The 27,713-nt window shown below is 52.6% G+C and overlaps 1 protein-coding gene across 2 annotated transcripts in view; it reads right to left on the bottom strand.

Moving 5' to 3' along the window:
* The window catches only part of LMF1 (lipase maturation factor 1), a 108,927-nt gene that overhangs the window by 54,687 nt on the left and 26,527 nt on the right, over positions 1-27,713 (bottom strand). For both annotated transcript variants that reach the window (XM_066275376.1, XM_066275377.1), the window contains exon 4: positions 1,534-1,682. In XM_066275376.1, the coding sequence (XP_066131473.1) occupies positions 1,534-1,682 (149 nt within the window). The remainder of the gene's footprint in view (positions 1-1,533; positions 1,683-27,713) is intronic.

Raw genomic sequence — 27,713 nt, 5'->3', positions numbered from 1 at the left:
TCAAGGAACGAGGGCGTCGCATCACCGGCAGCCGCTGGGGGCGGGAAGGCCCTGTGGGAACAGAGGGCAGGTGGGAGCGCACGCCACAGACAAAAAGACATGAATGAGTACACTGAACATCTGATGAGAAATGGGACAGCCACCTCATTTTAGAGGACCTCACCACAAAATACTTACAAATAACACAGTGGAAAAAAAGTGACTCTGTGAGAGGACCAGCTGGGCCTGCCCAAGCCAGTCACGGGACCAACGGACACTGCTCCCAGGAGGACCGTGCAGGCGCTCCGGCCAGGCACGCAGGACCCAGGCCGGCCAGGGGCCCGTCAGACGGGCGCGGTGCGGGGTCCCGGAGCAGGGGAGACCGAGGGCTGTCTGGGCCAGAGGGGACACAGCAAAGTGGTTCCCACAGATGGAGCAGCTTGTTCTCAGGTGGGTCGGGAGCGAGTCCTCTGCCCCAGTCCCCACCAGTTCTGGAAGTTGGTGATGGTCCCCATGGAAAACTTAAAGCAAACAAATACTTAGCATATCTGTATGAGAAGGTTTCTAATGTATTTTATAATGTTTTAATAAAAAAATTTAGACGCTATTTGTGAAGGGCGAGAAGTAGAAGAGAGCAAAAAAGGGGGAAATCACCAAACTCTCTGTCTAAAGTCGGGTCAGAGGGACCACATCTCCCCGGTTTTAAGGCTCAATGTTTCTGAAAAACTATAAGCAACTGCTAGTGAAATTAAAAGCAGGACATGCAGTTTTTGTTCTTTTTTAATGTTTATTTGATTGATTTTAGAGAGAGGAAGGGGGAGAGGGAGAGAGACAGGAACATCCGTCTGCTCCTGTCTGTGCCCCGACCGGGGATCAAACCGGCAACCTCTGCGCTTCTGGACGATGCTCTCTAGCCACCCGAGCTACCCGGCCAGGGCCAGGGCATGCTCCTTCAAAGGCTCCGTCGAAGACAGAAACTGAGGAACCCTAGTCTCCAGGGCCGAGCAGGAGAGTGTAAGAGGGGTAGAACACAGGCAAGCAGCACCCGCGTGGGCACAGCAGACCACACGGCACAGACCACACGGCACAGACCACACGGCTGCCGCCGGCGGGCCGCACCGCACCGCAGTAAAGGGAACAGCTGAACACACTCCCCAAGCGCAATGAGCATGGTAGAGACAGGAGGGAAGCCAGTGACTTTCTCTGGAGAACCAGTGACACAGTGCCCTTCCTTACTGATTTAAAGCAACGTGAAATGTCTCAGACATTGCGGAGACCACAGCAAGGCCAGGGAGAAGGAAGCACGGAGCAGCCCCCACCCCGAGTCTCTGGGAGAAACGGACTGAGTCGTGGTCGTCCCCCACAGGAAGTGGTCGTGTGAAGGACCAGGGGTGCCAACGGAGTTTCCAGGGCTCAAAAGTAGGCCACTGGACATCACAGAAAGAGGCAGAAGGGGCACAGCTGGCCTCGCCCGGCCAACAGGAACAGTGAGAGGTGAGTCACTCATTTTTAGGACATTTCTCCCCAAATATTACAAATAAAAGTTCTACTTACTGCTCCAAGCATGATTCTGAAAATCAGCCATCGAAAGCCCCACAGCACAATCCGGGACGTGGGGGTCTTCCTGGGCAGTCGAGACAGAGTCCAAAGAGGGCACAGGAAAATCCCCAGGAACCCTGTTTCCAGCAGCTGGGACTCCCATCCTGAATGGTGACAGGAAGAGAGCAAAGGGCCACGTTAACTACAGCTGGACATTCATTCTCCACCAAAGTAGTCCCACCAAACTCAGTCTATCTCAACAGTCCTGAACACAGGGCAGGTGGAGTGGCTGGGCCTCAGCACCGTGTGGCAGCTGTGGGACGGTGCCCCAGCACCCGAGCCAAGTCCTCTGCATTCGGACCACTGCCTCCTGTCCTCCTCTGGGCGCTGCACTGTGACACAGCCTCATGCTGAGCACACACTGCTCGTGGGTGCTGGGAGCCCTCTTCCATTCAGTAGGTTTGCATTTGAAACATGGCTTTCCTCACTCTTTCCTGAGGAGCATTGATTCTTGACAGTGTGCACTGAGGAGGTCAGAGGCCTGAGCGTGTGAGGTTCTGAATGCAGAGCTGACGTCTGCCCCAGGTGGGGGAGGACGTCACAGGGAGACACGGGACAGGGACAGGTGACACAGCCCCCATCTGCCGCAGGAGAGGGAGGAAACCAGGGAGAATTACAGGTATAGGTGACATGGCCCCCAGGTGAGGAAGCCAAGGGGAGACTCGGGACAGGGTCAGGTGACATGGCCCCTATCTGCCCACGGTGAGGGAGGAAGTCAGGGGGGAAACAGGAACAGGTGACGGTGGCACCAGATGAAACCACCTCCTGTTAGCCCCATGTGGGCTCAGTCTGTTACGGTGGTGGCTCTGTGGTTGGATGTGAGGGGTGCTTGCTCATTCTTCCTTGCTAGGAACCCCACGTGAGACATGCAGGCGAGCGCGGTGCCCCTGAGTTCTCGTTCTCACAGAGGAGATGGCACTCCAAGTTCTCCTAAACATGACTGAGGTGGCCCCGACTGTGAAAACTGCTGCTCACACTGTGTCACCGGGACACCTGCAACCCAGAACACGTTTCAGGCAGTTGTAAACCGGGCTCTGCACTTCATTGTGCATATTGCACAAATTCCTGTTCGTTACCTAGTATGCTGTCTGAAAGATGCATTAGACAGGGTCCACACTCTGTGGTTCCGTTTACAGAGGGTCCTGGGTGAGCAAAGCCGATGCAGGGGAAGGAAATCAGAGCAGGGCTGCCTGGGGAGGTAGGCGAGGCACGCTGGGGGAACAGCCGGTCTGCGCTGGTCAGCGAGGGGCTCAGGGTGCGCTCACCAACACGCGGCACAGGCACCTTTGGGTCTGTGCATTCCACTGTTCAGTTTCTTCCTCAAAGAGATGCACAGACCTGTACAAACTCTGCGCCCTCACTTTAGGAGAGATGGACAGAACTTCAGGCCTGCAACTTATTTTGAGGCACAGCGAACATTGAGCTGAGGAACGAGCGGACAGGAACAACAAGGCGCAGAGCTCGGGCAGGGGGAGCGCAGGGGTTTCACTGTACAATTGTTTGCAATTCTCTGCAGCTTGAAACTTCTCATAAGAGGTTGCGGAGGAGGAGGTTCCGTTTCCTCTCACATGTTCTGTGGATTTCTGAAACCTCGGTTCCAAATCAGTTTTTCTTTTAAAGAAAATGGGTTGTTTGCAGTGAAGGAGTGCCTGAGAGCAGCATGCCCAACACCAAGGTGACAGTGACCCATCACAGCCCAGAGGGCAGGTGGCTTTGGTGGAGCCATGTGACTCTGGGGCCATTGGCATGTACCTTGCCTTCAATGGGAGATGATTCGAGAAGCAGGAAAAAGCCTGGATAGGACTGGGGGACAAGAGAAGGCGGGCAGCAGGAGCCTAGCACCAATAGGCACCGTTGTCAGCTTACGGTCGAGGGCGGCACTGAGCCGCAGGGTGCTCTGGCCAACGCCGCAAGGGGAGGCTGGATGCATGTGATGCCCACGTGGCTCAGCCCGGCCCCTCCAGGGCCCACCTTTACCCCACCCCACACTGGACATCCCCCTAACTTCCCACAGAGGATCAGGAGGGAAAAATGAGATTTCAGATATAGAGCAACTGCTGACTTTGGGTCAAGGATTCCCTGCTTCTTGTTCGTGGTTTTAGAAGACTTTTGCTTTACAGTTAGCTGCAAACTTCCCTTCTCTCAGCCAGGAGAAAATAGACTTTGTTCCATATGATCATTTCTCTAGTTTTATCTTGAGATAATCTGCATTAAATTTGGACTCACTTCTCTTGGGGTGCATTGTATATGTGATCTGAGGAGCAAAGGATGTGCAGAACGCGGAAGTGGTGGTAGCCACGGTGCTGAGTGTATGTACCTATCGATACGTCCTCTTTTTGAGAAAGCACTTCAAAGGCTGCCTGTTCTGATCCCTCCTCCACTTGGTGGCGAGAAAACTCAGGAACCAAGAGGCAGATGCCTCAGGCAGTCCCACAAGCAGAGGCGGCGGCGCTGGGGGTTATGGGCAGACAGAAAGCCAGGCTAGACCACCACCCACCCAGGACGCCCAGAGAAGCTGACGTGCTGCCCCAAGTGTGGGGTCCTCGCTCAACTCCACGGTGCAAAGCCTGCCTCGCTCGTGCTCCTACAAACCCCTGTAAACTCCAAGACCCCACGTGGGCGAGCGGAGCTTTCCCCGGGCGCCGGGCCTGCCTCCTCTAATTGTCACCTCACTTTGCACAGATGTGATGAGCGGAATTTTAATATGCAGTTTGAGTGACACCAATCAAAGTGATATGCAAATGGCAGAGCCCAGAGACCGTCTAAATGCCAGGAAGCAGGTGACAGGGTAGGCAGAGGATGGGACGCACTGTCACCTCAGGGACGTGCATGCACTAGCGGAGGGTCACTAGCCCTCCTGCCTCCTGAACCCACTGACACGTTCCTTACCCTGCCGGGGCGCTGGGAGAGCGCATGCCTGGAAGCTGAGGTGTGCCGGCTTCCTACTGCAAATCCTCCTCTGTTCCCCACCCGCCCCCTTCACTGGAGCTGCCGCCTCGCTGGCCACCGGCCCTCTGGCCACCAGCAGTCCCTGATACAGCCGGGGAGGAAAGGGTCGCCTGCAGACCCACCTGCCTCTGCTTTCTTTGCACGGATCTTGTTGAATTTTAGCAGCTGTGTTGTCTGCACAAGGAACGCCATTGTTCTCTGCTTCAGTGTGGTGGGGAGGCGTCCCCAGAAAAACAAATGCCCCTGCACTGCCGTGGTGGCTTCCTGTGGCTGAGAGGCCGTCCTTGCGCCTGCGGATGGCACAGCACACAGGACACTGCCGAGAGAGACATGCTCACGGCTGAGCAAATGCTGACCCTGACAGTCCACAGGCTGCACCAGGTGCCTCCTATCAGCTAGAGTGCCTTTCAACCTATGCTGAGTCTTTTTTTTGGGGAGAAGGTAGATAAATATATTTGGCCTTTTCACTTGGCAAACATCTACTTAACAATCATGGTGGCCTGGAAAGGTTCTGCCCCGCTTGCTGCATCTTGGGGATGGTGCTAAGTTGATGGTCCCGTCAGTGGCTTTGGGGGTGACAGTTAGCAAATGACCAGGAGGAAGCCATGGAGTGTGAGCGGCACCTTCCTGTTTCTGGAACTTTCACTCCTATGGCTGCTGGCTCCTTTCAAATGACACAGACCAGTCCTGAATGAGCCACATTTGGAAAGTTTATACATAAAATCAAAGGAGAAATGCCTCCAGTGGTGAAACTGAGAAACTGGTGCTCCCAGCCCTGGGCATTCTGACAGACACAGCAGCCACCGGGGCAGCGGCTGGGTGGCAAGAGCCTCCCAGGGCCGTACCCAGCCAGGCGGCAGAGGTGGGGACGAACCATGCCGAGGGAGCTGTAGCATTGTCTAGCCTGGTCCTAAGGGGACAGGGAACCTTGACGCGGCGTCGATCAGAGCTCAGGGCGTCGATCAGAGCCCGTGGCGTCCGGGTCTGAGGGCAGCCACAGACCTGGTGAGCAGCGTGGGTGCCCTGCTGGCGGGGACCAGCCGTGCCCGTGGAGACTCAAGCCGTCAGAACAGGCGGACGCCCTCCTTCTACTGGTCTGCGGCTTTAAATAACACTCCTTGGCACAGGCACACGGCTTCTGTCCGCCAGGGCAGTCGCATGTGAAGTGTGAAGATGAGTCCCATCAAACGTGCTGAGTTTGGGCCCTCAGCCTCCTGGCCCACGTTCTGATGTGTGGAGTCTCTCACTCCTCTCATCCAGCTTGCGGCACCTGCCCCCCAAATAAACTGATGTAAAAATGGGGCTGATGTTTCTTTTCCCTCTACTTAACAGCGAGTGAAGAGCGAAGATGGTTTCTATTGAGGGTTCAGAAAGTTCGCCGGGAGGCCTGACCTGTGCCCGGCCACTTGCAGCCCTGGTGAACGGGGGGACAGCTGGCACCTTCTGACCAAACAGTGTGAGTGCGGGACTGCCCTGGCCGTGCCTCCACAGGGAGCTTCTCGCTGACCGTGCTCTGGGCAGGAAGAGCAGAGATGCGGAGCCAGCGGACACGCCCCAGCTGGGCGGGGGGCTCAGAGGTCACCCAGAGTCAAGGACAACACAGTACAGGCTGAGCCACCTCTGAACAAGGAGGAAAACAATCTGAAACAAGGTTTCAGAGGTGGAAGCTGCCCAAATGGCCACTCTAGAAAGACAATACCAACGGAGGCCTCATTACCTTCCTCGAAACGGTGATAGTTACTTAGGAAGTGTAATTAAATCTCACACATATGGATTCTTCAGAAATGACAGCCACCTTCCATATTAGAAGGAGGAACCCATTAGCTTCACGTGAAAATTGGGGAAATGGAGAAAAGAGCTTCCCTCCTGACGGGCTGTCACTCCTGTGCTGAGCCCCCACCCGCGGTCGCCCGGGGCTCCTAATGATGCCCTGGAGACCACCTGAGCTCTTAAAAGTTATTTTCTCAATCTTTATGGTTGTATGCTAGGATGGAAGGTTCCGGAGTGGCACACTGCATCTTGTCTGCCCTCACTGACAGGGCAAAGATGAGCTTCGAGGACAAGAAAACACCCTTGATGCAGATGAGGGTGCCCTGCCCTCCACAGCTGCGGCACCTTACTTTGTCACAGGCACCAGACCTCCGCAGAAATGCGGAAACTGTGGTAATGGGATGAGGCTCTGAAGCCGACGTGTGAGACGCGGGGTGCACGCCTGCGGGGAGGGTGGTGCTGGCCCCCTGTCCTCGGCACCTCCATGCTGGCCGATGGTCCTGGGTCCTGCTCATGCCCCTGCCCGGGCTTCACAGCAACTATGTGCTGAGGGCCAGCGGGCCAGCGGTGTTTCCTGGGGAGGGGTGGGCAGGGGGAGCCTAGGCAGAGCTTGGTCAGCAAGGCGGTGGGGCGAGGCCAGCAGCTCAGACTCACTCACTGTGACCCAGGTGCTGTTTACTCCAGTCCCTGGGCCCTCCCTCAGGTGACTGCGGAGGACAAGGGTCAACCACAGACTGCACACGATAAGCTACAGAGGGCCACCTGGGTCTGTCCCCAAAATAGGGCTGGCCACCCAGGCTGTGCCATCATGAGGGAGTCAAGCACTGGCCCAAAGTCATAGGGAATGTTTTGACCTTGTTGTGGTCACAGACACATGGCCTATGGGCCCCAGTTCACTGTGTGTCCCTGACTCTGGGAAAGCAGCTTCTGAGATAATGTATGCAGAATGCATGCTTCAAAGATGGGGGCTCTTATTGCCGCCTTGGAAGGTCTCACAACTCTGAGCGGCATGTGACGTTACAGCTGGTTGAATGACATTACAGCCTTCCTGCTCAGCTGGCCCAGGGTTCAGGCTGTGCCTCCACAAATCCTGACTGCTCCGAGCTGTGTTTCTGCCACTCTGTGCTCTTCCCCGACATGACCATTCTGCCAAGCCGCATTTCAGTTTTAATAACTGTCACTCAGCATGTGTGACTGGCGGTGGCACTTAGGAAAGTTGCATTTTGAAAGTGGAGTGGTGGTCCAGGGGCACACAGAAGAACCCCACAGGGGGTCAGGCCCGGAGTGCGCTCTGGCAGGGCCCAGCAGGAGCCCCGGCTTCCACCGGCATGCAGCGTCGGGGAGGCGAGGAAAAGACAGTGCTGTTGCGGTGTGTGTCTGTGTGTCTGCCTGAGAGCCGGCCCTGGGCTGGCAGGGGCTGCACGGCAGCCGGGAGTGGAGGCAGGTCCCCGAGCCATGAACCAGCTCGCCTGACTGGCTGTCACCCAGACGGGACCTGGAGGAGCTGCTGGCTACCCACTCACTGCTGCAAACACCACTGTTGTGATGGGCGCACTCCATCGACCAATTGGATAAGACACTTTCCTCTTGCACTGAGACAAAATATAAAATAAGATTAGGAAAAAAAGGGATTCTAAGACAAAATTTGAAAGAAAACTTCTGCCAGCATTAAAAATAGCACCCGTGAATGTTCATCTAGCAAGTGATGGGAAGACGCCTCTCTGTCTTTACCTGGATGAGGCCACCTGGCACCGGCCCAGCCTGGCCAGCAGTGGCCAGGGATCTGGACCCAGCCTGCTCACACAGGCCTTTCCATCTTACACTCCCTTCCAAACACACCGCGGCACCCAGCCACAGCAAGAGGCACCACATGTGTGCCTGCAGGGGAGGGCACTGGTTACACGGCTCTGCCCAGGCTTACGACTGGGCAGAGCTGCCCATGCACTAGAGAACATACTGGGGCCGGCCATCCTTCATCCGCAGGCGCCAGGGAGATGCTGACGTCAGCTCCACTCCGGAGATGAGGCCGTGTTCCTGCCGGCTTCCCCAGCCTGGGCCCCTCTCACTCCTGCTGGGCCTGGTCGGGAACCTCCACTGCCGCCACCCCTAGCCTGCAGCACCCACCTGGAGCCGGGGCTGCCCAGGAATCTCCAGATCCAGCCTGAGCTGGGTGGACCCCTTGGACAAGAGCCCTGTCTATGGACAGAGCCTAACCACTAAAGGAAGCCAGCCACAGAGGACTTCACTTACCAGCCGGAGATCAGATCGTAAATGGGAGTGCATTTTCTAGCAAGTAGATACTTTTAAAATAGCAGGTTAAAGCCTTCATATTTTATTTTACTTTTTATTTCAGTGAGAGGAGGGGAGGCAGAGACACTCCTGCATGTGCCCCAACGGGGATCCACCCGGTAAGCCCAGTAGGGGGCGATGCTCTGCCCATCTGGGGCTGTTGCTCTGTTGCAAATGTAGCCACTTTTTAGTGCCTGAGGTGGATGTCATGGAGCCATCCTCAGTGCCCAGGACCAACTCACTCCAATCAAGCCATGGCTGCAGGAGAGGAGGAGAAGGGAGAGAGAGAGAAAGAAGAGAGAGGGGTAGGGGTAGAGAAGCAGATGGACACTTCTGTGTGCCCTGACTGGATACTGAACCTGGGACATTCACACAAGGGGCCGATGCTCTACCACTGAGCCAACCAGCCAGGGCCAAAGACTTAATATTTTAAATAAAATCATTTTAAAATGCATGCTCCCAACTATGAGGCATTTTATTGTTTTTCAATTGAATTTATTGGAGTGACTCTGGTTAACAAAACTGTACAGGTTTTAGGTGCACAGTTCCACACGTATCATCTGTACACTGTATTGTGTGTTCACTGCAAGTCAAGTCTCCGTTCAACAAACTGTTAATATACGTTTTAAGGATGTCCTTGGGCACTGCAGGGAACAGGAAGTGACCTGAGTAACCCACACGCCCACACAGTGACCCTCTATGTCTACTGCACTTTGTCATGGTGCAGGCTAATACTAGGTTGCTATGGCAACCAGACTTCCTAGCCCCAGGTGTCCCCTGTTGCTTAGATCTATGCAGGTGTCACCAGCTAGCCCCAAAACAAAACCCATAGTAATGACCTCAGCTAGCTCATTGGTTTTGGATAAATATGAAAATGCTTCCTGTCAACGGAAATTAGACTTAGCAACAGATTTTTTAGGATTAATATATTCCAAATATTCAACATATATCAGGCTGAAGGGCACAGTGCATTACCATTTTTTTGTCTTTTGTTTCTTGTGCATAAAAATTAGCCAAAGCTTGCCTCAGAGTGACTTGTCAGAACCCGTGAGGTGATGGTCAGTTCTGTCCACAGGGCTGACTATAGGAATGTTCGGGCCCTGCCTGTGCTACCCACGGTCCACTGGCCACATGAAGGCAGCTGAGCCTTGACACTTGACTCGAGGTGGACAGGACAGACCTGGCCTTTCTTTCATCCACCCCAAGAGGCACATCTGCTCAGAGGCACTGTGTCCACCGGCCCTGGGTGGGCCAGCGGGTCTGCTCCGGCCCACATGCACAGAGGGCCCTGTGCCCACAGAAGTGGGTGTTGCCCTCACCCCTCACCCCACATTTGAGTGGGCTGTCAGCATGCAGGGTCTTGTGACGTGGGTTTCGCCCTTTTCCCACATCTTCAGCGAACCATCACCAGGCAAGAGCCTCATGCCCATGGAAGCGAATGTTACCCTTACCCACATCTGAGTGGGCTGTCAGCACACAAGGTCCATTCCTCCAGAAGTGGGTATCACACCAGACAGTCGGCCCCAGGTGGGGTTTGCCGGGTGGATCCCAGTCCGGGCGCATGCGAGAGACAATCTATCTCTCTATCCCCCCTTCCTCTCACTTTAAAAAAAGGAAAAAAAAAAAAAGATGGAGTAACAAAAGAACAACATACATGTCGTTGGAATCCTAGGAGACAGAAGAGAAATGGGGCAGAAAAAACTTTGAAAAAATACTGGCACAAATGATCCAAACTGGAAAATGACATAAATTACAGGATTCAAACAGCTCAGGGAATCAAATCCTCAAACGCCACACGGAGGCACGTCATGAACTGCGCGTGGTCAGCCCGAGCAGGGCGCGCCGCTGTGCCCCAGCTCTCACGGCTGGGAAGAGAGAGGAGGGGCTTCCAAGAGACTAGAAGGGCATGCCCACCAAGTGCGTCGTGTCCTTACGTGGGGCTTCCAAGAGACTAGAAGGGCATGCCCACCAAGTGTATCGTGTCCTCACGTGGACAAACCAACTGCAGAAAGGCGTTCATTTATGAGACAACTGGCAACACTGGAACACTCACTAAATATTTGATAGAATTCATCCTAATTTTTTTAACTAAACTTTTTTTTTTTCAATTATAGTTGATATGTATTCGTTTCAGGCCTAAAAATTCATCCTAATTTTTTAGGTGTGATACTAGTATTATAGTTACATTGTTTTGAAAGACCCAACCCCTTAGGGGTCTATCAGGAAGTATTTGCAAATAAATAACAGGACGGTCGGGGTTTACTTTATTAAATAACAGAGCAGAGGGGAGGTCAGAGAATGGAAGATGGCACGTGCCCACAGTCTGAGCTGGCACACGGAGCGCACGAGGTCATTTTCTCTACTTTTTGTATTTGTTCAAAATTTTTCATAATCAAAAGTTAAAGAAAAATAAACAAGCAGGAAACCCTCCCATCTTCTGCCGGGGACGTTTAACACTGACCCCTGGCATTCTCATAAACCTCAACAAATTGTGAAATGCAATTTTTTAAGCTGCCATCTGTTCTAGAAGCCAAACTTACAGCGAATATGGAAATAAGTCTTTGAAACAGCTGAAGGTCGGTACCTCTGGGAGCTGGGACACCAGTGCCTGCAGTGGTGAGGAGTCTAATCAAACTATCCAAGTATATAACTCTAAAAACAATTAAATTTTTTCCAGAACAATGTAGGGAATCTATTTTTCAGAGCGACCTATTTCCCCAAGGAGACTAAGCACTGGAGACTGAAATGGGACCGAGAGGAGCTCAGTGTTAATTTAGAGGTCACCGGTCGCAGCCTGCGGTGGGAGTCACAGGCTCCGCACAGCCGGACCACCGCCCAGGACCAGCGCGCCCTGACGCACAGCCGTCCAACAGAGCCGGGGCATTATGTAGGGCCCGAGGGAAGACAGGGAGGGACCCTGGACCCTGTGCATAACAGCCACATTCTCTAAGAAAACTGTAGGGTTTTGCTCTAGTTCAATGTTCATGTAAGAAAGAGGGTATGTTCACCCCGGGCATTCTGCTCCCGAACCAGAGAGCCCACGTGCGTACATGCAAAGCCCGTTCCTGCTCACTCCCGCCACGGTTCTGCTCTCGTCGCCGCCCAACATGTACCTGCCAGCTACCAACACTTCCCTGGATATTTCCCAGTTGTTATTTTCATTGGGGGTTATGACCATAATTGCTGATTTGGGCACAATCAAAGGGGGAAAAAAAAACAGAGCTGTCCATTCACTGATGATAAGCCAAATGGATTTAATGGCACCGTCTTGAATCCAGGTCCTGAAGCCAAGTGACTAAATGGCAAGGGCACGATCTCATCAGCGGAGATTACACAATACTGTTTACTTTGAAACGCTGACACTTATCTTAGTGTCTTAAGTTACTGGGACCCCAGAGAGACCCGTTCCCTCTGCTGCTGTAATGGGCAATACTCTGACACCAATTTAAAACCTGATGATGCATCGGTGACCTACATGTAAGTCTTGACAAAATTACACGTGCACACATGCTTAGAACTTAGGAGGAAGGGGTGTGGGCCATTGAGAGCCCAGAAGATTCTGAGGCCTGGAGAGGTCCAGAGACTCAGAGCTATTTGGCACGATGAGTACAAAGGTTTCCATTTCCTGTGTCTCTGCTTTTATCCCCAAGTTCTGTTGCCTTTCTTGAGGCAGATCAAACAGCTTTTCCTAAGATGAAAGGAGATTTGCTGCCTTCAAGAAATACAAAAGGCAGCACAAACATAGCGAGTAGGAGGATATTAACGCGCCAAGGCCCCAGTGAAGCACTAAGTGCCTAGCCAGGTCCACTGCGGTGCAGTGAGCAGGACCGCTGTCCCACCTACCACCCCGAGGTCTGCAGCCACACCCCAACGCGCTCTCGGCACAAAAAAAGAAGAGGATGTTGAAAAAGCACTTTGCCCGCTCTTCACTCTTCAGACTCACGCGCTTTCCCTTCCATGCCTGCAGCTGGCTGCACGGAGGCTCAAACCTCAAGACTATCATCTCTTCTGGTCGATCAGGAGCCCCTCCTGGCCTAATCCAGACCACCTCACGCCTGACCCTTGCACCCTCCGCACTCTCAGTGGCCAACCGTCTCCACGCACCCGTGTCCAGTGCCTCCTGCAGGGCAGCGGTGCTGAGAGCACATCAGCCCTGGGACCAGGCGGGAGACGGACCACAGTCCCTTCTCGGAGGCGCGACGTCCTGCCACCCTCGTCAGCCCTTCACCACCCCGAGTCCCCAGCACTGACGGAGCACGCCCTGAAACGTGCCCGCGTCCGTCCTGCCTCCGCCGACGGGGTGCTGAGTCTGGTCCCAGGGAAAGCAGCCTCTGGGCCAGGCTCAGGCGTCCCACCCGGCTGGTGCACTAGGCCACTGAGCTCCCGACTCCACAGGGCTCCCCTTATTCAGCCAAAGCTTCTCCTCCCCTCCCCACACCCACCCAGCTCTTAGACGCCTGCTGCCAACACCAGCTCAGCGCACATTTGTGCGCCTTGATTTCACTTTATTAAAACTAATTTATTAATCTTTAATCAAAGTCAAACATGTTCAGTGAAGATAAACTGGAACTAGAGATGAGAAAGAAAAGGGATCTGATCGCCCAGAAAGAAACAGAGTTCATCTCTTCTTGGTCATGGATTTCAAAGCAGTTTAGATAGAATTATTTTAGGAAAACAATGAAGTACAGTACACACAATTTAAAACCCATTTTAACATATCATTAAATAGTACTGTAGTCATTACATTGTATTGTATAGTAATCCACAGAGAAGAGATACAATTTCACTAATTCTCCATGGGTGAACTTTCGGAGTATATCCATTTTCTCTTCCCATGAATATGGCGATAAAACCCTTGTCTCTGAGTCTTTGTGCCTATTTCCAAATCTGCTGCGGGAAACCCTGGAGTGGGGCCGGGGCCGAGGGCACACCCACGGCTGAGGCGTGTAACTGCGTGGCCACACGTTCCTCCGGGGAGGCTGCACCAACTCAACTGCTCCCCACAGCACCCAGACCCAAACCCAGACCCCCTACGGCATCTAATCATGAGAAAACTCCAGACAGGTCAAACTTGAGGGTTCTGGTCAAATACATGACCAGAACTGCTCTAAACTGTCAAAGCCATAAAAGCCAGGAAAGTCTAGCAGCTGCCACAGACTAGGGGGACAGGAGATGACTGAAGGCAGTGTGGCTCTGGGAGGGGCTCTGGGTGGCGAGGGCACCGGTGGGGCGATGGGGAAGCTGGAGTCCAGCCGAGGCCAGCTCTGCCCGGTCAGGAGTCGGGCCAAGCCTGGCATCCCGGTCTGCCCGTGGGGTTATGTAAGATGTGGATACTCGGCAAACTGGGTGAAGGTCAATGGGGACTCCCTGTGCTAGCTTTGCAACTCAGACACTACGTCAAGATCATTTTTCTAAAGTGCTGCTGCCACCATTACCCAGGTCCAGCTGCAGCCTCCAGGCAGTGCCTGGCTTGGCCCAGCCTTAGCACGAGGACATTTCTGACTGCCCAGAGGACAGGGACTTGGGGGCTCTGCCTTGGACACGAGATGCCACACACCCTGGCAAGCTGGGAATAAAGCATGGCGTGGCCACTGCCAACCCTGCAGCCGTCCTGCTGATGCGAGGACGGCACATCGCAGCAGGGCCGGAGCTCTGCTGCCAGTCTGCTTGTGTCCATCATACACGCGCCTCTGACGGGGTTCCATCTCCCGACTGCGGCCGTTTTGCTCTGCACGTCTATGTCTGGCTCAGTGCTGATGAGGAGGTGCTATGTTCTCAGACCTGTGGACTGCCTCTGAGGCCAAGGACATCCCTGAAGAGGCTATGCCCACGATCTCTCAGAATGCTAGAACACATTCTGCAATTGTGCTAGCAGTTTGGGGTTCAGGAGACATTTCATTGAAAATCAAAGATAATTCATCGGGTTTCTTGATTCAGCGTGTCACTGACCATCAAGCATGGCCTTCCAAGCTGCTGGAGGCCTTGAGAAGGCATGACGTCCCCTTTAAGGGTGATGACGTAAGAGCATGTGGTGACCACCAGACTATATGCCTTCTCATGACACCTACATGAGGACCCAGAGTTCCTCGATTCCACGTGCAGACAAGCTGTGCTCGAGCTCCTCCCAGTCCTACGCACTACAGGGAGGAACGGCATGGGCAGAACGCTGGCCCTCACTGGCTGACAGTCTGGTGGGAGGGGGAGCGGGGACAGGGCTGAAAAACTGACACAGGAGTAAAGAGCCTCAGGAGAGGGGCAAGTGGGAGGAGAACAAAGCTGGGCCGGGAGCACGCTGGGGCCGAGCAGGGGCAGGGCGGAAGCGAGAAGCACGCAGCCCCCAGGGCCACGTCCCACCGCGGGAACTGCCAGCACGGGCTATCAGTGGTCATGGACATCACGCACAAATCTATCGCTGAATCCTGTCTGCGTGTCAGTCTTCTAAACGCTCAAAAGACATTCACCATGGCTGCAACCAAATGGAAAACCAGTAACACTATGCTGTTAAAGGGATATTAATCTGAGACCAGCCAACCTGTCCATAATAAACACAGGGGTTCTTGCTTTAAAAGGGTGTAAACTTCTTGATAAGAGAAGGACACAACCGTCAAGAAGAGATTTGTTATACGCACTTAGGAACCATTAACAGCACTGAAGCGGTACCGGTATCTGTGTCTCCATTCAGCGAATCCACCCAGACAAGAGCTGCTATTGTAACAGCAACAAAGCATGGCTTCCTCGTCTAAAATTTCTGTTTTAAAATATCAAAGCATTTACAAAAGAAACTGGCACACAGCTGCTACTCCAGGGCTAACTTAACAATGCCTCTCCCTGTTACTTGCGTTGGCAAAGGTCAGGCTTGCCGACGCTGTGTTCCTCTTGCATTCAACAATGGGGCATTGGAGCCAGAAAGCTCCAGGGACACACGGCAGGTCCTGGAGGTTCCAGGCCGGCCAGTGGCTGCCATGGTGTCTGATGAGACCAAAAGCCCTTCTCTGGCCTCTAGTGCTCACTGAAGCTCAGGACACGTAACTGCTCACCTGGCAGGGAAGCAGCACTGGGGCAACGTGAATAAAATCACGGGTTCACCTGGCCTCACGCAGGCAACTGCCAATGCTGGAGAAGCAGAGAGAAGGACCATCTCACCGAATTCTTTAAGCTGTCTTTATGTAAGTAGGGTCAAGAAAAAAGCTTAAAAATGACCCTCCCTGGCAACACTGCTCTATGACATGAACAGGGAAGAGTGCTAGAGGGCGGCTGCACCCCTAAGCCTCACCAGCACAACTAGGTACCTGCCCCTGGGAACGAGTAGGGAGAGGGCAAATCTGCCAGTGGGGTCCAATCTGACAAAGGGTTAACCTGCCCCATCATCTCCAACTCCAAAGGCCTCGAAAGCATCTACTCCAGGCAGTAACCAAGAGCGCCTGAGCAGAAATCTCTATGAAGCAGGGAGGAGATGAGAGATTATCTAATGTGTTTGATTTGGTAAAAAACAGTATTGGAAGGGGTCAAGCAGTTGTGCCGATGAATCCAGAACAAGTGGCTGAAACATAAATTACTGAAAACAAAGCAAACTAAAAAAGGAGAGGCAACCGTTAACTCCAGGAAAAACAAAGAATTAGAAAAAATATACTTCACTATTGGCTCAGCAGTCAACAATGGTTACACAGTGGCAATAACGTAAAAACTGAATATTATTTAATAAAAGATTGTATTTGTGACATCACTATACTGAGACAATGAGGGGAAGAGCGTTAGGGATGTGGGCAGGTCACCCTGATAATTGATAATAGGAAGTATCTAGATAATGTCTAAAAGTGATAACCCAAGAATACTCTACGAACACCTATTCAGGTGTAACACTGGGAGTGCTAGAGAAGCTTAGGAAGCCCCTGGAGAACAGGAGGGGCTGAGGAGACCTAGGAGGCACTACTGTGTTTGCTAGAGGCTGTGCAATACAATTTTACTTTCTAATCCATGCACACGTCTGAGTTGTGAAAAATAATTAAAAGAACAATCTTCAGGTCATATTAGCCAGCCATTATGTGATAAAACCAGAAACTGGTCAACAAACGTAACCTATAAAACCCTCAGGGCTTCTGGGACTTTTGAAGCTCTTGGACCAAAGTGGCAACAGCACGAGGATTACAGACTGCACTATCTGCCACCAACAGGGAGACACTGGGGTCTCAGCTGCTGGGGGGGGGGCAGGAACACAGGAGGGGAGTGCTCAAGGCCTCCGTGCTTTCATTAGCAGATAAGAGATGGGAAATTAATGAGTTAAGCAATCAACACATGATCTTAGAAAATAATAAACCCCTTCCTCTCAGAAGGGGGAAGCAACATATAAAAAGTAAAAATTAATGAGCTAGAACACTTTTTAAAAAAAATCTGATAAATAAAACCAGTTTTTTGATTGAAGCCTCATAACAGAGACAGCCTATGGCTGTTTGGACCCGACTGTTGCATCACACAGGAGAGGCGAGTCGAACGACAGCTGAAGGTGGACGTGGAGGCCACTCTGAGCGCCGGGCAGCCGGGAGGCAGTGGGAAGAGCGTGCCGAGGACAGACAGGCCCTTGTCTGCAGACATACAGTGGGGCTGGAAAATGGGGTGGCGATGAAACCATGTTCTCGAACCATTAGGGTGCTGGCACCCAGGAAACGCTAAACAGCCCGCTGTGATACTAGTATAAATTATACTGTAAATTGAAAAGCAAATGCTAGTCAAACTCACACACCGACACAATTTAATAAAAATAAAAGGTAATTCAGAAGCATTCCAGACAAAAGCCATTCAAATGGATTCAGGACGGAAAGTATGAATTAAGCAGCAAAATGCTTCTTTAATATTCTAGAATTCTGCATATTAAAGAGCTAAACATGCTTTAGAAGTAGAAATAAGTAACCAGATGTGATGGGAGAAATTCATAACAAGCACTGTGTTAATGATAATGGGAATAAGAAAAAATAATCTTTAAAAATATTTTTTCTTCTAACTTCAACTAAGTAATTTTCACAAGATATTATTAAGTAAAAAGAGAGAATGGCAGACATGCATATACTACTGTCCCTTTGGGTAGACATTGAGCCCAGCCCTGAGTGTGTGCATGCACACCCACGCTCGTGCACACGTGCACAGAGTTGAGTAGGCACAAAGCTAAGAAAGGCCATAGTCAGGTGGGTGGTTAGCTCGGGAAGGGGGGGCAAGAAACAAAATTAGATTTAAAAAAATGACACTGCCTGACTGGCGGTGGCACAGGGGTAGAGAGCTGACTTGGGATGCTGAGGTCCCAGGGTGAAAACCCCAAGGTCGCTGGCTTGAGGGCAGGCTCAACATCTTGAGCACAGGATTGCTGGCTTGAGTGTAGGATCATATATGAGCCCAAGGTCACTGGCTTGAGCCCAAGGTTGTGGGCTTGAGCAAGGGGTCACTGGCTCAGCTGGAGCCCCGAGGTCAAGGCACATAGGAGAAAGCAGTCGATGAACAACTAAAGTGCTGCAGTTACGAGTTGATGTTTCTTATCTCTCTCCCTTCCTGTCTCTCACTAAAAAAATAAATAAATAAAAATAAATAAATAAATAAAATGGCACTATAAACATGTACTGTGTACAGTGTGTGACCACACATGAAGGAAGTGGAACCTACACCATTAGAGACACTCTCTAAGGGGCTCAAGTGCCCCAGAACTGGTTTTTCCCCTTCAATGTCCTGGCCCGAAAGCCACGCAACTCTGAGAGCCTGGAACGCTGGGTGCTCCATGAGGCCCTGTGGGCACCTGTGCCAAACTGGGCGAGAGCCAGGAGCACTGCTTCTCCCTGTTGGGGCGTCTGCCACCTTTAGTCTCCTCTCCAGGGCCAACCCCCCACCTGCTCACTCCTTCTCCACCACCAGCAGCAAGTTACACCCAGGGCAGGTCCCTTCAAGACCTTCACTGGTGTCCCACTGACCTGAGAGGAAAGTATGGCGTGGGGACAGAGAGGAAAGAACGAGGCAGAGATGCCACCCCTGGATGGAGACTGATCCTGAGGCCCCGGCTGAGCAGCGTCAGAGAACCCAGAGCACCACAGCAGGGCCTGGACCAGAGGTGAACGAGGAGGAGGTGGGAGGCGGGTGGGCTGTGGGACGAAGGGCCCCCAGCTGAGCAGCGTCAGAGAACCCAGAGCACCACAGCAGGGCCTGGACCAGAGGAGAGAGAACAAGGAGGAGGTGGGGAGGCGGGTGGGCTGTGGGGGGGTGGGGGACGAAGGGCCCCCAGCTGAGCAGCGTCAGAGAACCCAGAGCACCACAGCAGGGCCTGGACCAGAGGTGAACGAGGAGGAGGTGGGAGGCGGGTGGGCTAGGGTGGGGGACGAAGGGCCCCTAGCAGGGCTGGCCCCTCTCTCAGATCAACCCTGAGCAGCTAGGACACGGCAGCAGACTCCCCAGAAAGAGCTTGAAGCCCCGGGTGAGCTCACGGTCGGGTGGATGAGGCTGCCTCCGATTATGGGAATAATTTAATTAAAAGAAACTGCTTTCTTGGATGTGGGGGCTGGGAAGAGAGTCAGAGGACCCATAATTAAACCCGAGGATATGAGAACCAGGCAAAGCGAGGACCTGGAGACAGGTCGGGGGACCCGCTGCAGCTGAGGCAGCTCGGAGCGCCAAGGCAGCTAATCGCTTCCTGCAGGCAGGCTCCACTCCAGCACTAATAGGTTTTAATAAAAACTTCCAATTGGGCCAGTAAACCCCTCATTAAGCTGTTTTAAAAGCATGAATTTAAGAGCAGAAAGGGCGAGGGGGTCACAGGGAGCATTTAATTCACAACGGCTGGTGGGAGGCGCTGCTGTGACAGAGTACATCGGGTTCAAGTGGCCAGACCTCGTGAACGTGCCACGCCAGCGCTGGACCTGCCTGGGAAACAGGCTTCCTAAGACAGAAGCAGAGCCCACAGGAGCAGAGCAAAACGGTGTCTCAGTATGGCGACAGGGACAGAGCTCAGCGGCAGCCTCACCGCACGTCCGCTTCCCCACTGGACATCCGACCGTCCAGGGCAGCGCCACCTGGCACTGCCTCCGAGACGCCAGCCCTGCGTCTAAGGCTCCGCCAGCCCCGCAGCCGAGATTCGCCCATGGACCGGCCACTGCAGCCCCAGTGTGTGCGCTCAGCCTTGTCCCCAGGACGAGCATCTCTCACTGCGATCTCGCTGTGCGCACAGCTCACAGAGCATGAGCCGGTTGGCCCCCACGGCCTCCCTCCTGGTCCTGCTCCCCGACTGCTGTTCCTAGCAGAGCTTGCTGACAACTGCCCAGCCCCAAAGAAGACTCTCGACAAGCTGACACTTGGTTTTCCCATTAGGATAAATCAAGAATTTATTGATTGTGCTTCTTATTGAAATGAAGGATCCCTAAATTACCCAACTCAGCCTGATAGACCTGCAGTAAAAAATGGAATGATCTTTTCCCAAAAAGGAATGTCCTGGGCATGAAGCCTTTCAGGAGCCTTCCCTAAGACCCCCTCCAGACCCCCACTCCGTCCTGAGGGTGCACGCGACCTCAGACCCCACTGCCAATTCTCCGGCACAGGCCCCGCCCCCAGGCCCCTCTACACAGGATACCTCGCGGCCTCGTTGCCACCCCACCCTTCTTCCAAGCACTACGCCCAGAACCCAAACCCAAACCATGGGTTCAATGCAGCTAATCTTGAGGCTCCACTCGACTGATTTCTGCATCTTTTTTTATATTAAAACAATTACAGCATGTTGGAGGGGTCAACTCAAAACAAATATATTAGAAGGGCGAGTTCAGAACCCCTCCCCCCGAAGCTTCCTGCCGTCAGCGGCCTTCCTTGAGGCCCACCTCTGCGGGCCTGAGTCTGTGTGGACAGCCCAAGCTGGCCGCAGGACCCCTCAACATGAGTCTCCCCTGGCCTGGCAGGCCTGTGAGGCGGCAGGACCGGCGCTGCCTTCGGCCCGCCTGCGCTACTGCTCTCTGGGTTGCCCCACCGTCAGGAGGAGCCGGCCTCCGAGGGCAGACTCTGCAGAAGCAGTAGGGCGTAAGTCACAGGACTCAACCCACACTAACCAGCTGCTGTGGCCCTTGTGCATCCTAGCCTCGCCAAAGGCAGACACACCGGAGGGAGCCCCTCCTGGGAGTGCTCGGTTGGCCCTTTCAGGCTGAGGCACGTGGCCGGGGGGCTCAGCACGACGCCTCGAGGGTGGAAGCCAAGAGCAGCACCATCCGCCATCCCGGTGCAAAGACCAGAAAGCCCTTCCCGGAACCCTGTGCCGCCGGCCGGGCCCGGCACTATTTTCAAATGCACAAGGACAACATGAAGTTCAAAAAAGGCTCTAGCCCTCAGCTCACAGATATCAAAAAGCTCACTTCCTGCAGAGGAGCAGGAAACGGCACTTAGAGGGGCGCTGAATTAATCACGTTTTAGACCCATTCTTTGAAGTGGAGTTACCAGACCGGCAGATTTCAAAGGCCAGCCACACTTCATGCTTCGGCGGAGGTGCAGCTGGCAAGGCGGCGTTATCACAGACGCTGTGGCTTTCCTGTGTCTCGGAGTAAGTGGCCTCCGTTCACGTGCTGTCCCCTTACCCAGCAGTCATGTCCATGCAAAAGGGAACGCAAGACCCTGGGGGGACAGGACTGCATGATGGCAGCCGGGGACACCCACACTGAAGAGGGGACTTCAAGATGGTGGAGAAATGTCCACAGAAACCCAGAACCCCTGGGAACACCTGGTCACTGAACAAAGGGAGGGCAACCAGAGGGGCCGTGGCCGTGCCTCCTTCAGTCAGACCAGCCACGTGTCCCTACTCCCCAACCGTTGGGTTACATGTACACCTGACACCTCACAGGTGGTCAGAGAGGTGGCTGAGCACCCCAGAAGAAAATGCTGGTTAAACGGAGGGCATCCTCTCATTGGCCATCCACAGAACTTTCTAGAGCAATAGGGTTGGACTGTGATCGGCTTGGCTCATGTGGCTATTGAGCGGTTGATGGGCCACAGGTGTTCCTGAGAAGCACCAGTGTTATCTCACTTAATTTTAATTCAGCCAGAAAGCACGCGTGGCTGCATGTGGCTGGAGGTGACTGTATTAAATAGCAGCTCCGGCAGCCCTGCTCAATTCAAGCCAGCCGGCTGCCTGGGGCACTCACTGCGTGCTCCGAAAACGCTGTCCTCTGGTTCAGCTTAGCAGCTCAGCCTGCAATCCACAGAGTTGCTTTATTTTCATCAAAGTCCATTTTGCAAAATAAAAACAATAGATATAATTAAATTCTATGTTCGTTACTTTATCTCTGCCCATTATATATCTCCATCTACATTCATTAACGAGGACACAGAGAAATAAGTACAACAGGACAGGATGTTCGGCTCATTATGAAAACTAAGCCCTCGCAGGCAACCCCCAAACCAGGCCGGCCGGGAAAGCTCCCCAAAGGTGGTACATCCCTTCAGTCTGGCTGCTCTCGGGCCGGCATGACAGTATCTGAAAGGGGTAACAGAGCAGGGATGCTTGGTGGTCGCCCAGTGGCAAGCCAGCTGCTGTGACTCTCAGGGGTCTTCTGAATTTGTGCTCGTGCCCATGTAGTGGGAGTGGTCCAGCAAGTGCGACAGAAGACAGCGGATGAAACTCAGTCCTGCTCAGGACCCCTCGGGAGAAGATGGAGTAGCAAGTCAGCAGCTGGCTCCTTAGCCTCCAACACTATTGCCTGTGACCAGAGGGCACTTAAACTTGTGAAGAGCGCTGGATATATCAACAGAAGCATAAACGGAGGACAGATCTGCTTTAACTTGGAGCAAAATAGAACTATTAGCCCAAGTGTCCTGCTAGCAGAGCTCCGTCCCACAAGCCACCGCCTGGACCGAAGGTCTGGGGCCGTGGCGGCAGTTGAGGTTGAGGGGAGGAGAGCTCTAGAAGCATCCTCAGGGACCAGCCTTTCTGGGATGAACATGTGGTTGAAGGAACAGCATTCGTTCTTGCAGGCTGTTCTGTGCGGTGCCCGGGCGCCTCCCCCTCATGCCTTCCTCACACCCTGTTTACAAATGCCGAGTTCCAGCAGGGGCACCGCTCCATGCCAGAGACCCTGGGACCTTCCCAGCTCTTATGGCACTGCTACTGGTCTGGGATTCTCAGTGGCCACTGATTTCTCTAAGTGCCATTGCCTCGCCCGAGACAGAACAGCAACCCCACCCACAAGGTGTCCGTCAGGAAGTCATGGGAGCGTGCCCCGGAGTGTTAGTCACTCCTTGGTGCCTCTGCTGCCTGTCCCTGTCTGTTCACAGGCCCCACAGTGTGTGCCTGGTTTGCGCCACAAAAGCTGATTGCATGGTAATTGCCTGGAAGTCGCTGTATTGAAGCAGAGGCCTGTCCCACAGTATTCAGGAGTTAGGCTCTGGTGGTTTCATCTGTCATGACAACTGGCACAAAAGAACACTGCTGCAGTTTCAGAGAAACCAAATAAAAATGTTTGCTAAGACAAGAGGGTTTATCTAAATGTTGGACAAGGCAGGTTTCTTTGAGGATAGCTTTGGTTTCAAACAAACCCTAATTCAGAAGGTGCAGGCAGCCCAGTTCCTTCTCACGTCTAACCTCATTCCCAAACTTAATGAAAGTTTCATTTCCTTTGACCAAACAAGTACACATAACTCACAGGTTTATAGAACTGGTTACGATTAGGCCATGCTCGATTTGCAGATGAAAAAGAGAACATTTCCTGAAATAATTCCACTGCTTGCTTCTTCTTGCAAAGAAGGAAGGAAGGAAGGAAGGAAGGAAGGAAGGAAGGAAGGAAGGAAGGAAGGAAGGAAGGGAGGAAGGGAGGAAGGGAGGAAGGGAGGAAGGGAGGAAGGGAGGAAGGGAGGAAGGGAAGGAAGGGGAATGGGAAGGGAAGGGAAGGGAAGGGGATAAAAAGCACAAACCTGAGAACAGGGAGTAAATGTCACCACCACCGACCACAAGGTCCTGGCAGCTCCCAACTCTGAGCACAGCCATGTTACTGGATGACTCCGTTTGGAGGGTTAAGTTGGTAAGTGACACTGGCTTGTGACAGTCTGATTGCTTTTTTTTCTTAAGATTTTATTTATTCATTTTAGAGAGGACAGAGAGAGAAGGGGAAGGAGCAGGAAGCATCAACTTCCATATGTGCCTTGACCAGGCAAGCCCAGGGTTTCAAAGTAGTGACCTCAGTGTTCCAGGTCGTCACTTTATCCGCTGCGCCACCACAGGTCAGCTGATTGCTTTGTTTTACATTTTAAACTTAATTTTTTGCTTTGTTACCTACATTTAAGGTAATTAAAAATGAGAAAAAAGCCTAACTAGGTGGTGGTACAGTGAACAGAGTGTTGACCTGGGACACTGAGGACCCAGGTTTGAAACCCCGAGTTTGCAGACTTGAGCACAGGCTCATCTGGCTTGAGCACGGGTCACCATCTTGAGTGTGGGATCACAGACATAACTCCATGGTCTTTGGTTTGAAGCACAAGGTCCTTGGCTTGAGCCCAAGGTCACTGGCTTGAGAAGGGGTCACAGGCTTGACTGGAGCCGCTAGTCAAGGCATGTATGAGAAAGCAATCAATGAACAACTAAGGTGCCACAACTACGAGTTGATGCTTTTCATGTCTCTCCCTTCCTGTCTCTGACTCCTTCTCGCAAAAAAAAAAAAAGAGGAAAAGAAAAGTTTTTTTATTTACCCCTATTTTAACAAATTCTGATGCTTTGAAGAACTTCCTTTAACATTTCTGACAGTGCAGCTCGCCTGAAAAAGACTTTGTTTCTGCCCTCATTGTTGAGAACAGTTTTTCTGGATATAGAATTCTGGGTTGACAGTGGGGTTTCCTTCTTTGCTGGCACTTTAAAAGTCACTCCTTGTCTTCTGGCAGGCACAGTTTCTTACCAGTAGTATGATGTAATTATTATCTTTGTCCCTCTATACCTGCCTTTCCCACCTCTGGCTTCAATTAAGATTTTCTCTCTTTGAAGTTTGACAGTATGACTAATACATATCTCGGAATATGTGTGGTGAGTATGGTTTTCTTACTTAGCGACCTCTAAAATTCATAAATCTGTGGCATTCTGCCTTTCATTTATTTTGGAAAATTCTTGGCCTTTATTTCTTCAAATATTTTTCTGTCCATTCTTTCTGTGTTTTCCTCTCTTTACCTTTATGTTACATTGTTTGATACTGTCTGTCAGCCTTCAGGTGCTCTATTCTGTTCTTTAATTCTTTCCCCCCCCCATTTGTGTTTTATTATGAATATCTTCAAATTCATTGATCTTTTTCCTCAGCTGTGTCCGCTTTGTTGCAAACCCATGAAAGGAAGTCCAGATCTGTCTCTATTGTTTATGTCTTCCATTTCTACCTGGCCCATCTGGATTTCCCCTGTTTGCTGAAACAGCTCATCTCTTCTTGCAAGGTGTCCACCTTTTCCACTAGAACCTCTTACACGCTCACAGCTGTTATTTAAGGTCCCTATACCTGGGCCATCTCTACTGATGCTGCATCTCTCGACAATCCACCATCAGCGAGGCCGTCTTTTTTTCCAAGTTTGTGTTTGTCGATCACTGCGTGTAGAAAAACAGTAGCAACCTGGCTGGGTTGCCCAGTTGGTTAGAGTGCCATCTCAATACACTCCCATTCCTGCTGGCTGAGGAGGGATGGGCCTGTGGAGAGCCAAGGTTAGGGGTTTGATCCTGTGTTAGGGCGCATACAAGAATCAACCGATAAATGCAGAAATAAGTGGAAAAACAAATCAATGCTTCTCTCTCTTTCTCACTCCCTCCCCTCTCTAAAATTCAATTTAAAAAACTCCCAAAATCAGTAGTTCCTGAGGTGAACATAATTACCCAGAAATGTACATGCGTAGTGGGGGTATTAGTTGGGCAGTGCTGGGGGCAGGACAACCAAGCCAGAAAATGAGCTGGGTTTGGGTTTGTTGTCCCCTCATGACCCTCAGTGACCACAGGCTACTACTTCTTAGGGAGGGGCTTCGGTCACCTGCTGTGCTCAGTGTGGGGCCTGGGGGTCTCTCCCTTCCAGCAGCTCCTGTACACCAACCAGACTGGCCTCTGCCAAGCTGCTGCCAGTCCTTGGGTGCTGGGCGGATGGAAGGAAAAGGGGTTCTCAGCTCCTGTACACCAACCAGACTGGCCTCTGCCAAGCTGCTGCCAGTCCTTGGGTGCTGGGCGGATGGAAGGAAAAGGGGTTCTCAGCTCCTGTACACCAACCAGACTGGCCTCTGCCAAGCTGCTGCCAGTCCTTGGGTGCTGGGCGGATGGAAGGAAAAGGGGTTCTCAGCTCCTGTACACCAACCAGACTGGCCTCTGCCAAGCTGCTGCCAGTCCTTGGGTGCTGGGCGGATGGAAGGAAAAGGGGTTCTCAGCTCCTGTACACCAACCAGACTGGCCTCTGCCAAGCTGCTGCCAGTCCTTGGGTGCTGGGCGGATGGAAGGAAAAGGGGTTCTCAGCTCCTGTACACCAACCAGACTGGCCTCTGCCAAGCTGCTGCCAGTCCTTGGGTGCTGGGCGGATGGAAGGAAAAGGGGTTCTCAGCTCCTGTACACCAACCAGACTGGCCTCTGCCAAGCTGCTGCCAGTCCTTGGGTGCTGGGCGGATGGAAGGAAAAGGGGTTCTCAGCTCCTGTACACCAACCAGACTGGCCTCTGCCAAGCTGCTGCCAGTCCTTGGGTGCTGGGCACATGGAAGGAAAAGGGGTTCTCAGCTCCTGGTCCAGCCTCGCTTGCAGTCTTGGAGTGGGGCCTTCTCAGAACTCCTTAGATCACCCTCCCGCTCCACTAGCAAGAGCCCCAGCAGCAGCAGAGTGTGCTCTGCATCAGACACAGTCTGGGGACCCTCTCACAGGTCCCCTTCTCCCAGGCACCTTGGTATGTAGGGTTGATGTCCCCTCCTGAATTGTCTGAGGCTTCTGCTTCCTATACGAGGAGAGTCCAGGAGGCAGTTGGGTGTGCTGGTGACCACTCACCTCCTGCACTGCACCACCAACGAGACCCCATGTGGTCTCCCCACATGCCCCAATCTTCTTCACAAGCCTCACGGAAGCTTGCAGACCGTAATGCTGAGTAAGCAAGAACTCTGTGCGGGGACAAGTGTCCCCCTAAGAATTCTCCAGTGTGTCGGTGGCTTTCTCCTCACCCTCTCTCTTCTGCTCTGCTGAAGGTGAGGCTGGACACAGGCCCATCCCTCCTCAGCCAGCAGGAATGGGAATTCTGATCCCTTTAGCTGCTTTGCAAACTCAGCTGAGAGAGTCCAGAAAAGCTGGCTTTTGCAGAATATCCAGCTCACTGTTATTGTGGGAAGGACAGTCTCTCAGGGAAGCAGAACCTCTACCTGATTCGATCCCTCTTCAACGCAATCCTTGTGTACAGCCTGGCGCACAGCTGGTGTTCCTGGAGGACGGGCCGTGTGCACGTGAACAGAACGTGTCTTCTCAGAGACACCCCTCAGAGCCCGGAGCCAGGCAGCGCTGTTCAGAGGGTCCCTCCCTTTGCCAGTTGTCCACCTCATTGTTCTGTCAACTGAGGGGAAGGGGGTTCAAGTTCTCTGTCTCCCTCAGGTGTCGCTTGTGTTAGTTCCCGTGCTTTGAGGCCTGACTGATGATGCTGCCTCCTTCGCCTTCAGCGATACTGGACCCTGAACTCACCTCTGATTGCTGTCTCCGGGTACCTTTCCCGTCCGTTTTCTTTCAAACTTTCTGTTTCTGTGAGCGTTACCTGCTGAAGAATATAACTGCATCTTACCTTTTTTTTTTTTTTTTAATTTGTTCTGTCGATTTCCGTCTTTTAACTGGCATTTTTGGCCCATTAACACAATGTAATTACTGATGTGGTGTTTAGGTTTGCTGCTTAGTACGTGAAGGAAAACCATTGTGACATCGACCTGTGTATCCACTGTTTTCCATGTTCTGAGTTCCGGTCCAGGGACCCGTGTTCCCACTCCCGTCACTTTCCTTCAGCCTGGAGAGCAGCTTCCTTTGCCATCCCCTGGAGTGCTCCTCTACCAGCAATGACTTCTCGCCCGCACTTCTCCGTATCTCACCCCCGTCCCTGTGCCATCCCTGGAGAGCTCACCCACCAGCAATGACTTCTCGCCCGCACTTCTCCGTATCTCACCCCCGTCCCTGT

The sequence above is a fragment of the Saccopteryx bilineata genome, chromosome 4 (genome assembly GCF_036850765.1).
Source record: "Saccopteryx bilineata isolate mSacBil1 chromosome 4, mSacBil1_pri_phased_curated, whole genome shotgun sequence".
Taxonomy (NCBI): Eukaryota; Metazoa; Chordata; class Mammalia; order Chiroptera; family Emballonuridae; genus Saccopteryx; species Saccopteryx bilineata.
The sequence above is the reverse complement of the archived record's forward strand: the minus strand, read 5'-3'. Positions and strand labels throughout refer to the sequence as shown.